This window comes from Podarcis gaigeae, assembly GCF_964106915.1.
Source record: "Podarcis gaigeae genome assembly, chromosome: 14".
NCBI lineage: Eukaryota > Metazoa > Chordata > Lepidosauria > Squamata > Lacertidae > Podarcis > Podarcis gaigeae.
In genome coordinates this window covers 35148464-35161508 of record NC_139690.1, presented here as the reverse complement: position 1 = coordinate 35161508, position 13045 = coordinate 35148464, and the positions used below count along the sequence as shown (strand labels likewise).

Below are 13045 nucleotides of genomic sequence, written 5' to 3'. Positions count from 1 at the left end.
CCAGCGCCGAGGGCCTTCTGGCAGTTCGCTTGCTGCGAAAAGCCAAGTTACAGGGAACCAGGCAGAGGGCCTTCTTGGTAGTGGCGCCCGCCCTGTGGAACGCCCTCCCATCAGATGTCAAAGAGATAAACAACTACCTGACATTCAGAAGACATCTGAAGGCAGCCCTGTTCAGGGAAGTTTTTAATGTGTGACATTTTAGTGTATTTTTGGTCTTTGTTGGAAGCCGCCCAGAGTGGCTGGGGAGACCCAGCCAGATGGGCGGGTACAAATAATAAATTATTATTATTATCCATTGATCACTGGGAGCTGATGCCCATTGGGACTGGTGGGGTGGAAGGCGGGGGGAGGGGGGGCGCAACGGTAGGCAGATCCAGAGCCAATCACAGGCAGAGCCAACTAATTCTGGTTTCGTTCCCACCTCCTCCCTGCCGAGTTCTACAAAGGCAACACTGAAATGCAGCCGCCTCCACCACCCTTCATAACCATTGGAGGGGACAGAAAACCCACAATGCTCAGGCTCATTCTCCATTCAACAGGGAAGCAGGTGCTCGATAGCTCTCAACAGAGGAGGGCAGCAAGCAGAAAGAGCAATAGCTGTGCCAGGACAGAGGAGTCCCCTCTCCTCCTGATTCCAAGGGGCGCTGAAGCAGGAGTGGGGCCCACCTGTGATGGCGTGGATCTGAGAGTCCTGCTCAGAGAAGATGGGGTAGCCAAGGTAAGCCAGGTGCTCCAGGCAGCGATGGACATCCAGGTAGGCAACCAGCCTAGGGGAAATCCAAACAGAAGGTTGCCCGTTACTGGGATCACTGGGAGGGCCCGCTGCATGTGAAGCGGACAGGGTGATTGAGGGAGGAGGCAGAGAAGGGCTGCGCTTACGTCCACTGGCAGAGGAATCCATGCAGGGAAAGCAGGCCTTTATCAGTGGTGCATACCGTGTGGTAGAGCTCAGGCCCCCAGGGCATGTAGGGGAATACACTAAAGAAGCTGTGCAGCTCGGCGGGAGAGAGGGCTCCATCACCGTCCTAGAGACACGGAGGGGAAGAAAGAAATGGGCACCTGAGTAGCAGCTTTCCATCGACTGGTAGAGGAAGTCTACCCATTGTCACACAGGGTGGGACCACACGTGGTTAGCAAGATTCAAACAGGCAGTCCCCAAAGTGTCCGTGTTAAATATTCACATTGCGGGTTTTTAAAAATTGCGGGTTTTTAAAAATTACTCCTTCAGTTTCTAATACTGCATTGCACTGCGATCTGAATTCTACGGAATGCAAATTGTGATACAATGAAGTACAATATGTTAGAGATAAGAGAGTTGTAACAGCTGTAAGCGGTAAGAGCTGTTCTACAGTGAAATAGACTATAGGCGGCAACCGTTTTAGACACGTCAAATTGGTCACTGCCTATACTTCAGAAGGGGATGGACTCTCCTTCACTGGAGGTTTTTAAACAGAGGTTGGATGGCCATCCATCAGGGATTCTTTAGCTGTGACTCCTGCATTTGCAGGGGGTTGAACTAGATGACCCTCGGGGTTCCGATTTTATGAAAAAAAGCAATACAGAAACACAATCAATACAGCATCTAGCATAGCACAATACGATCGCTACAGCAGGCAGGGAAAAATCATTTAATGGCCCACCGCAACCACCGGTCAAGACCACCAGCTATGTCCAAGTGGTCTGCAGGGTGGGTGGGAAGGTTTGGGCACTGCTGTTGTTTAAGTGACATCCCTTTACGCAACTCTGGAATGGCCTACAAGCCTATTTAGGGGCAAGCAGGGCACAAAACAGCCAGACACGACTCGAGTGCCAATGGCAATCATGCAGCGGAGATCAAAGAACTGCAACCCTTGGGGGGGTGGCGGCACTGGCAGCAGCACTGTTATGCACAGCCAAGGTGTGTGTGCTTCTGTGAAGCTCACCTTGTCATGCTTCTCAAACATCTTCTGCAGGAACTGGTAACCAAAGTGATTCAGCTCCGTGGAGCTGTCATGAGGCACCCGGATTCTGAAAGAAAGGAGGGCAGCACTGGTCAAGGTAGGTCCTCAAGAAGCCTGGGACTTTAAAAAACCAAGTAATGCTTCCCAACTTGGTTCATGGGTGGCGCTGTGGGTTAAAGCACAGAGCTTAGGGCTTGCCGATCAGAAGGTGGGGGGTTTGAATCCCCGTGATGGGGTGAGCTCCCGTTGCTCAGCCCCTGCTCCTGCCAACCTAGCAGTTCGAAAGCACAAAGTGCAAGTAGATAAATAGGTACCGCTCCATCGGGAAGGTAAACGGCGTTTCCGTGCGCTGCTCTGGTTCGCCAGAAGCAGCTTAGTCATGCTGGCCACATGACCCGGAAGCTATACGCCAGCTCCCTCGGCCAATAAAGCGAGATGAGCGCCGCAACCCCAGAGTCATCCGTGACTGGACCTAATGGTCAGGGGTCCCTTTACCTTTACTAATGCTTCCCAACAGGTCAATAATGGCCACTCTCTGAAACACATGGCTGGAACTGACCCCAAAAGGAGGGGAAACCAAGACTTAGGAATGGAAACCAGTAAAGGACTCTTTCCAGATGGCAACTAAACTTGCAAATGCTAAGGAACAAGCTTAGTGGGTGGGGAATCTCAAGGTGAACACAGAGAATGAGCACCTGCTCCACATGCAGAAGGTCCCAGGTTCAATCCCCAGCACTTCCAGGTAGGGCTGGGAATGTATCCTGTCCCAAATCCTGGAGAGTTGCTGCCAGCCAGTGTGGACAATACTGAGCCAGATGGACCAATGGTCTGACTCACTATAAGGCACGAGTTCAGAATAATGTCTTTCCATATGTCAGTGGTCCCCTCTTCTCCTTCCCCTTAACATTCAATTGGGCAACAATTTACGCACGGCGGGCAGAGATAGTCGTCTGTCAGCTCCAGGGCATCATCATAGCCAAAGCGACGCAGGATGGTCCACGTAGTCTCATGACGTCCCCTTTGGATGAAGAGCGTATTGAGGAAAAGGAAGCCTGGAAGAGAGGAAAGGATTTTGGGTCCCAAGTGCATAGCATTTGGCAATGGCAACAGAGATGCCAGAAAAGCTGATCTGTAGTGATCTTGCACCACACAGGCAGCAGCTCCGAATCTTTGTGAGATTCGGCCGCTGGGTGCCACTTCCTGGTGCACGCTGAAAGTCACATGACACAGGTGACAACGTGTACCTCTGACAGGCTTGCCATGACCTCGTCTAGGAGGACACTGTATCTGACTTTTCCAACTGCTTCCACCATAGGCACCACATATCCTTTGTTTCTATGGCCAGACCCACATTCTGTAACAGGGTCGCAACTAGGCCATGAGTGAGATTTCTGCAGCTGGAGTTCCCAGCTAGAAGATCTTGGGCACAGGAGATTCTGGACAAGTTAAATCCCAAACTCTCCTATACAATATTTAATTAAAGGATGGAAACCTCAGTGTGACAAAACTCACTTACTGCACAAAAGGTGATATTCAGACTTATCACTCCACCCACTTTTACCTCTGGCTCCGCCCACTATTGGCAGGTGGCTTCCAGACGGCTGTCCAGAAGGGAAAGGCTGCCCAGGCTGAAAAAGGTTCCTCACCCCCTGATTTAACCCAATGAGTCTTCCCTGCCTTCTTAGTCGTTCAATTTATTCCTGTGTGTAGCAGTAAAAGTACTCCCCATGTTCTCCTGTCTGATACTTTTGCTCTCCTGGCGCAACTTCCAAATCGTTCCCCAGCTTGTTCAATCAGAATCAAACGAACACAGAGAGTTGCAGCAGTGAACAAGGAAGCTCTGTTAAAATGAAAGCTCATTCAAGCAGGAAAACACGCAAAGCAACTGCCTGCAGCCTGTTTCAAACCAACATCAATTTTGCCCTTGGGATATGTGGTCTAAACTGGCTGAGCAGCCCTGGCTTCAAAGGATGCCCCTGGGCTATCTGTGCAACTCTGCAGTGCAGCTGTCCCTCTTTCTGATCCGCCGAGATGGGCTCTAAGATGATCCCCAGAGCCAGGCATGCAAGTTTTCTGCTGGAGTTACCATTGAGGGTCAGTCCGTTGTCCTGGACTCCGTCTGTTGTGTTTTTCCAGACCACCATTTTCACATCTTCCAGAGCCTGGGGTGCCAAAGGATTTCCAAAGCAGGACTTCTACCTCCCAAGAGAAGAAAGGTGGGGCCAAATCAGGAAAATAGGCAGTTCCAGTTTATTTATTTTTAAACCTATTCCACTGGAGCCAAAAGGAAGAACCATACCACTTTAGTAGCTACTGTAAGGTTATTACATCCTATATTCAACAATATCCCAAGTTAGGTAAAGTCAGTTCATGGGATCTGACATTCAACGATTTTAGAATCACAGCATTTGGGGTGGGAAAGCCAGCACTTCTAGCCTTTAGGAAGACAATAACATTTATTTATTTCACTTCTAAAGAAACATCCTATTTCACTTCTAAAGAAACATCCTAATGGGATTTAACAGTAAAAACACCACGACGATGGGTTGCCGCCAACTGCCTTTTACTCAAGAGTAGACCCACTGAAATTGATGGACCCAAATGACTTCATGCCCATTAATTTCAATGGGTCTGCTCTGAGTAGATCTAGCACCGGCTACAACCCAATAAAAACAATTGCAGATTCAATACAGGTTCCAGTAAAATCTCAGAAACTGAGAAAAAAAGAGACTTGCTAACCCTCTGCTGTTGCAGCTTGCCTCCCCACCCAAAATTAAATTATCCAGTATGCACAAATTTGCATATAAGCTTTAGAATCTGGGTCTTTCAGGAAAGCTGGAGCTAAGAAACCAAATTTGACAGCCTTGTGCAAATAGCTGCTGACTCAAGCTTTCACCTTGCGAGAAGAATGGAGCTGCTAACTCAGGTAAACACTACAGTTCCTTTTCCATCGACTGGAAAATATGATTTTCCTCCTCTCACCTGCTTCATGGAAGAGGAACCAGGAGAATTCATGTCTGCAACGTTATACAGTTGGGGAAAGCAGGTTGTTGGCAATACTAGCCAATCCTACTCCTGCTCAAAGCAGATTCACTGAAAACAATGGACATGATTCACTTACGGCCATGAATTTCAGTGGGTCTACTCTGTGTATAACTTAGTTGTATGCAACCAAGACTGTTGATTGCCAGCGGCTGATTGTCAGAATAAATTCCTAAGAAGTCAGGACTTAACCTAATGGCAAATTAACTGGATCAGAAAGGCTTGTCCTCCCTCATATGTCTAGGGGCGCAGAACACATTCTGTTGCCTCTTGAATGGAAACATCGAGGCTAATGCCCAAGAGTATAAATCTGCAGCAAAGCCAGGACAAAGTAGGATGAGGATCAAATGCTGGAGTAGGCCACAAAGTCAGGAAGACCCTTGACAAAATATCCAGTATTGGGGCTATCTTGAATCGAATTAAGAAAAAAATAGAGTCCTTCACCAATCAAAAGTCTAGCTTGGGAGCCATTTTTATTTTTATTTATCAAAATTTATATTCTGGTTGTTCATAAAAACTAAGTGGTTTACAAAAATTTAAAACAAAACATTAAAATTATTGATTAAAAACAGACATTTTTAAATATCCAAAAGCTGATTAAAACCAACAGTAGCTAATAAGAAATCAAACACATGTAACTTGAACAAGTCTGGATAGTTTTGCCAAAATAAAAATGTTTTAAGCAGGCACCGAAAAGGGTACAGTGAAGGCACCTGATATCAATCGGCAGGGAGTTCCAAAGTGTAGGTGCTGCCTATATTTGAGGGCTTTCAAGGTCCACTAACAGCAGAGAATGATGTAAAATTTGGACCATAGGGCTGTATCCAACTAAGTTACAATACACCCACTGAAATTAGCGAACCTAAGTTAGTTGTGTGCATTAACTTCAATAGGTCTACTCTGAGTAGGACAAGTAGTAGTTATACTCCATAGCCTCCACATCTAAGTGATTAAACACTTTTCAATAACCTTCTGCCAAATTTGGGGGTTCTTTTTAAAAATCTGCCTCAAGAATCAAGGAGGCAAAAGCAGATTACGTGAATCGAAACCACTGTCAAATAAAACCCTGCCCGGAGAAACAATCTGGAGGCAGTAGAAGGCTTGCTTTAAGATCTTAGACCATGCTAAAATTTCAAATTTCAGTGGGAGGAAATTACGAGAACACAAACCTTAATTTTCACCAAGGAAAAGAAACAGTGTGACAGTTAACGTGACTTAAAAAAATATATTTTGTGGGTGGTGTTTTTTTAAAAAATCCATAGACCAGCAGGAAAAATGAACATAGATCTGGAGAAAATAAAGGGAACTGGAAAAGAGCCGGACTGGTTAAACTTCAAGCAGAGCAAGAAGAGGCTAATGATCAAAAGACTTCAAAAGCTTAAAGGTCTAAATTTAAAAGGATGGGCATCAGCTGCTGTCTGCAAACAGGACTCTGAATACCTGGCACTAAAACACATCCAGCAACTCAATCATGTGAATTTATGTGAATTGTCATGCTTCCTGTCCATAAAATTTATTCTAATTTCTCTTGTCATAAGGAGGTGCAATCAGGAACGCATAGCACTGCTCACCGTCTGTGCTTTTTGATTTCTTTGCTTTAACTTGGTGTCAGGCCTCAGTTTGATGATTAACTGCTCTAATTTGTTTCCTATTTTTTATCTTGTTCGTGTACTTATTACAGCCTGTCTTTAACCCATTTTATTGCCGCGGGATTGCAATGTAATGAAGGACAGTTTATAAGTGAGGCAGACAAAACACATTCTTGTTCTGCTATCTCACCTGGCTGCTGAGGCTTTGGCAACTGCAGCCCCCAAATAGGAAAGTATATTAATTGTGCCTGTATGGGTGAGAAACTTGCTTAGGTTAAAAAAAGGGGGGGGGTGATAAGAAGAGATTGCTGGATTAGGCCAATGGTCTACATAAACCAATCAGATTGGGAAAGATTATGGAGGGAGGATTTGAAATTCACAGCCTGTTGTACGTTGAAAGAAAATTATATGAAAATAATGTACCGATGGTATTTGACTTCCACAAGATTAGCAAAAATGTACAAAAATGCTACCAACATATGTTGGAAGCGTAAAGAGAATGAAGGCACATTCTACCACATGTGGTGGATGTGCAAGAAGGCTAGAGCATTCTGGGAAATGATATATAATGAAATGGAAAAAAAAATTAAGATAACTTTTGTAAAAAAAATTGGAAGCTTTTTAAATAGGCATCATAGGAGAAGAAATACCAAAGGACTTAAAAAGACTGTTTATGTATGCAACAACAGCTGCAAGAATGCTTTTTGCCCAGAGATGGAAAGAAGAGGAAACACCAACCAAGGAAAAGTGGATAGTGAAAATGATGGACTATGCTGAAATGGTGAAAATGACTGGGAAGCTCAGACACCAAGATGACGGTAAATTTAAAAAAAGAATTGTATAAATTTATAGAGTACATTAAGGAACAATGTAAAGATTTAAAGATGTTGGTAAGATTGATATAGGGTTGACTGTAATTTTTAACAGGTAAAGGATTAAATAAGTATTTAATTGAAGTTGGATATATGTAATTAGATGCAGTTAAAATTAAAAAATATATCTGTGGAAAACCAGAATGGGGAAAGGAGGGAAGCCCAGGGGTTCAAGGAATCCCACAATTGTATAAATATTGCTGAATTTGTTTGAATGGTGTAAAACTGTATATATATATATATACACCATATTAAATGGTCTACATAAACCAGCATCCTGTTCTCACAGTGGCCATTCAGATGCAAGCAGAACTTGAGCACAAGAGAATTCTGCTCTCCTGTGGTTTCCAGCAACTGGTAGCAAAAGCAAAAGAAGAAAGCCAATATTTACCAGAAGCTGAATGGAGTTACCCAAAAGTATGTTCTGCATTGTTTTGTTACATAGGAACATACCTGGAAATAGTTCAGCTCCTCATCGCTTAGGATCTGGTTGTTATCCTGGTCAGACATATTGAAGATCCGAGTGAGGGCCCGTGCGCATGCTGGCCTCAGCTGGTGGTAGAAAAAGAACACAATTTATAAAAGCAGGCCCTAGGAAGCACTTATTCTCCACTCCTCTTCATTGCACAGAATGCCCTGATTACAGGCAGAAAGGACGATGAAATCAAAGCCATTGTCCAGGCAATCTAGGAACAACAGAGAGGTCTGGTGTTCAATGTAGTATTATATCAGGGATGGAGAACCCACATCTGTCCAGATGACGTTGGACTACAGCTCCCATAAGCCCCCGTCAGCAAGGCCAGTGGTGAGGGATGATGGGAGTTGTAGTCCAGCAACATCTGGAGGGCCATAGGTTCCTGAGCCAAACTGGTTCAGAGGTGCAGCTGTAAGGCAACTTGAGCTGGCACTGTAGGATTTGCCTGGAAGTGATGGAACTCTCCAGTCTAAAGAACCTTGGAAGACAGCTGGGGTCCTCTCTGGGTACAAAACCTATTTGCAGCTCTGAGACTATGTATCCTACCTGCTTCTCCTCTGGGTCGTAGAGAGGGGCTGTTGGGTGCAGAACAGCCTTCTGGGCGTAATAGAACAGCTCAGAGATGTTCTTCAGGTTCTTTGCAGAACACTTGGAGCGCAAAGAAGGGAGGGGGGAGAGAGAGAGAGAGAGAGAGAGAGGCAATTTGAGAGAGGCAGAAAGGAATGCTGAACCAACACAAACAGCACATGCTGGAAAGAAATGCTTCAAGATCTCTTTTTCAGGCAGGCCATGGAGGAAGAAGCCCAGGACCAGAAGAAGATGTTATAAACAGGGAAGCTTCCTGTTTAATTTCCACTCTGGAGGGTAACTCAGCAGAGGAAGACCTATGTCTGTGCATTCCCTTTCAATTATGGTCATATATATCAGAGTACTACAATTCCCATAATGATTTTAGGGTGGCAGTGAGGGAGCGAGAGACCATTAGTCCTTCAAGTAGTTTAAGTGACCACCATGAACAATATAAATAAATGCATACATGACATTTAAAACAAAGATCTTGACAGATCTGCAACATCTTGTATAGCTTTAAAAGACTGGACAAATTCATAAGGATAAGGCTATCAATGGCCTCTACTCACGATGCCTCTACTGTCAGAGAGGCTATGCTGGGAATCACAAGTAGGTTGAGGGTTGTTGTGCTCAGATCCAGCTTGCAGGCTTCCCACAAGCGTCTGCTTGGCCATTGTGAGAACAGGAAGCTGGTTTAGATGTGCCATTGGCCTAATCCAGCAAGTTCTTCTTAAATTTGTACAGGATTTTTATTTTATTTTAAAATCTGTCCTGAGTCTACTGGACTCAGTCTGTGTCTACTGGACTAAAGTACTACTACTACTAAAGACTAAAGAGGAAGTGGGGCATACAAATTCAATGGATAAATAAAATAATAACAATTCTACCAATCAGTTTTGTTGGTGACCATTGCAAGGGTGAGGATGTCCTCTCTATCCACTGGCTGCGTTTGGCCTGCCTTCTACCATCAGATCCGTCATAAGGGCTGGTTTGACTGGTGTCATAAGTTTCTCAGCCATGTGAGAGACTCCAGTCATTTCCCAAGGTATGCACATAAATGGACAATGTTAACATGTGAACTAGACAGATTCTGGTCATAGCTGTGAGCCTTATATACACAACTGTCCAGCTCAAATGGTAAATTTTGCCCAGGGTGGCACAGGGGGAAGAGGTTGTTGGGAAAGAAAAAGCATGATGTGAGACAACCACGGAGGCTGCCAATCAGAGAATCCTCCCCCTGATCCACCTCATACGCCCAAGCAGATCCCCACCTCCACACAGGTCTCAATTTCCGAGAACTGGTTCATGATGGGCAAGATGGTTTCCATGGAGCTCCCAGTCTGCAAGTCGGACTTGTTTCCTACAAGGATGATGGGGATCCTAGAAAAGAGGGAGAAAGGGGGTGGGGTGAGGAGAGAGAAAAGGGGTCGGAAATGAGAATGGGCACACAAGCACAGGCTGAAGAGTTTGGAGCAGTCTGCGTGTCAAGGCAAATGCAACAACTGGAGGGGAGGGGGGGAGTAAACGGGGATCTGCATTTTTTAATTTGCTTTGTCCAATTTAGGCAGGGGTTCCCACCGACAACAGATGAAGGGGATAACTGTTCCTGGCAGAAGAGTTATTAAGGGGGCCCAAACCTCGGGGAAGATGCAAAGAGGCTAGGTCTACTCAGAGTTAGCAGGACCCAAAACTTGGGTCTTTCACACCTGGTCCAAGATCTGCCTCTTCTGCATTTCTCTCTGAATTCCTCTCTGAAATGTATAAGCTAGGAACAGTTTGCCTACCACATCTTCTGCTTTCAGGAATCAGACCGTAGCCTGCTTCCAGCATTGAATAACTGAAGCCTTTAAAACAGGTGTGGGGAACCTCTGGCCCTCCATATGTTGCTAGTCTGCAACTCCCATCATCCAGAGCCATTGGCTATGTTGGCTGAGGCTGATAGGAGTTGTAGTTCAGCAACATCTAGTGGGCCAAAGCTCCTCCAGCCCTGATTTAAAAACAGGGACAGCAACTGGGACCCAGACATGGGCAAAATGTAGCATCCCATCTTGTTGGGCGATACACTACCTGGAACATTTTTCAGCTCCGCCATTCACCATTGGGATCCATTTTGTCCGAATCTAGGTGGGGGTAAACAGAAGGAAAAAGCAAGTAAGTGGAGTGGGAAACTATCAGTAATGACAGCCACAGAAAGAGAATCTTGGGCATAGCAGGGTCCCATGGGATCCACAGGTTGGCAGGCACCTAAATGCTACACAGTTCGGCTCTGTAAAAAATGCCAGCCCTGCCCCTGTCAATCAACCCATGCGATCCAGGCCACTGTGAGCATGATAAGAAAATAGGTGCAGCTCAAGAAGATGCCCAACAGAGTCAACGCCAGTCAAGAATGTAAGAATGGCCCTGTTGGAGCAGAGCAAAGGCCTTCCTGGCCCAACATCCCATTTCCTGCCTCTGGGAAGCTCACAGGCAAAATGAAGGCCACAGCTGTCTTTCAACTGCAATCCTCAGTAGCTGGTATTGAGAGGCATATGGCCTCCTATTCTGTAAGCAGCATATAGAGCCCTTATGACTAGTAGCCACTGATAACCCCATAATCTGTGAATGGATCAAAGTTCATCATGTCTTGCCACCCCTCAGACTGCTGTGTGCAATGGTGATAATCAGCAGAGCGTCAGGTAGAAGCACAGCTGCACTTTTGCCAGGCCCTTGTGAAAGAGGGGCAGGAAGTCCCAGCCCTTACCTTGTCAATGGTGGATTCCTCTGTGACATCGTACACCATGCAGACCACATTTGCCTGCAAAGGAGCAAAAAGGTAAAGCGGGGTAGCTCAAGTCCAGGAATTTTGTTTACTGCTTGATTCTGCCCATTATATGAACCAATATGCCAGGCTGCCAACTCACAGGTGGCATCTCAAAACCACCAGGAGGGTCAGAAAAGCCCCCACTTTTCAGTAACAAAAGTCCCAGCATCTGACCCTCCTTGCTCAAGGAGGGCATCTGCCTGCTGGGCTCCCCATGCTCTGCTCAAATCCGACCACTAGCTCAGCTCAGACAGTGCCAACACAAATGGCTTTTAGGAAAAAGCAGATGGCAGGATCACTTGCCCTTTGGGGAAGCAAGCTTATCGCTTAATCCCCCAATTTAGGGGGATTCGGATGGGATTCGGCATGGCAGCTCTAAGCCCCCAGTATGTACATATGTATGTATGTATGTATGGATGGATGGATGGATGTACGTACGTACACATACCATTGCTGTGGGTCAGGAGAGGAAGGAGATGGCATTTAGCAGTTTACAAGCAACCAAAGGGCTAGGCAAACGGTTAACAAAACTGATGACGCTAATCTCCAAATTTGACTATTTGGGATTCTTGCAGAGTTAACAGGGAAAGTGGTGGGCTCAAGATGAGCATGAAGAGCAAAATTCAGAGCACAGGCTGAAGGGAAGAGGCTGGTGGAACTGCTACAACAAGCCTCCCCTGCATCCAAAGTTTTCCTTGCTTACCTTGGCAATCTCCTCTTGGAGCTCCTCGTCCGTCTGCTCCGATTCTGAAAGGCAAAGGAAAGGCTGTACATTGCTGTCGGGGATCTTTACTGTGCCCCAAAAAGACACTTGGGGATGTGGCCGGAATGTGAAGAATGAAACAAAAGCCTTGTTATTTCAGGCCAGTGGCCCATCCAGACACCAGCATTCTGTGGTCAACCAGATGCTCAAGTATGACTTGAGCACAGCAGCAAGAACTCTTTCCACTTGTGATTCAAAGTAATTGGTATCCATAGACTTGCTGACTCCAACAGCGGAGGCAGAACCTAGCCATTGTGGCTAGTAGCAACTCATAGCCTTGTCCTTTTTGAATCTGTCTAATCCCCTTACAAAGTCATCCAAATTGGTGGCCATCACTAGCTTGCTAATTTATTTTTAAATTTTATTTATGCTTTTCAGGTTTATACATTTCACCAATTTTACAATCATTTTAACGTTTCAAAACTTGACTTCCTTCCCCCTCTTTCTGCGGTTCCTTATATTTATTTTTAATATCTTCTGCATATCCAAATTACTTTAATTTGCTCATTTATTCATCTACTTTAAATATATACTCTTATAAAACCGCAGGTTATTACAATAATCTCGCCAATGTTCTTATCTGTTTACAATTTATCTGTAAATATTCAATAAACCATTTCCATTCTTTTATAAAAAAGTTTGTTATCTTGATTTCTTATCCTTCCGGTAAGTTTTACCATTTCTGCACATTCCATAAGTTTTTGTATCCATTCTTCCTTTGCTTGGACTTCTGCTTATTTGGATCATTTATTTATTTAGCCATTCAAATATTTATGATCTGCACTTTCATAACATATATCAAGGCATCTTACAACATAGATACAATAAATCAATAGATATCTGTAAAACATAATTAAAGACATAGAACATAGCAATAGAGGCTAGTTGGTTAAAGAGGGGAAGAATAATAAAGGCCTGGGAGTTCCACGGGGCAGGACCTGCCACACTAGAGGCTGGATCCCTGGTGAAGACCAACTGAACTTCCAGAGCGTGG

General features: G+C 45.1%; 1 protein-coding gene across 1 annotated transcript in view; it reads right to left on the bottom strand.

The window, feature by feature from the left end:
* Positions 1-13045, bottom strand: part of RHOT2 (ras homolog family member T2) — a 29333-nt gene that overhangs the window by 7405 nt on the left and 8883 nt on the right. Inside the window, exons 4-14 of the mRNA XM_083710851.1 lie at positions 11992-12035; positions 11229-11282; positions 10556-10608; positions 9760-9868; positions 8465-8566; positions 7897-7995; positions 4027-4135; positions 2872-2992; positions 1923-2007; positions 880-1025; positions 667-767 (exon numbers count right to left, since the gene is read on the bottom strand). Of these exons, the coding sequence (XP_083566977.1) occupies positions 667-767; positions 880-1025; positions 1923-2007; positions 2872-2992; positions 4027-4135; positions 7897-7995; positions 8465-8566; positions 9760-9868; positions 10556-10608; positions 11229-11282; positions 11992-12035 (1023 nt within the window). The remainder of the gene's footprint in view (positions 1-666; positions 768-879; positions 1026-1922; positions 2008-2871; positions 2993-4026; positions 4136-7896; positions 7996-8464; positions 8567-9759; positions 9869-10555; positions 10609-11228; positions 11283-11991; positions 12036-13045) is intronic.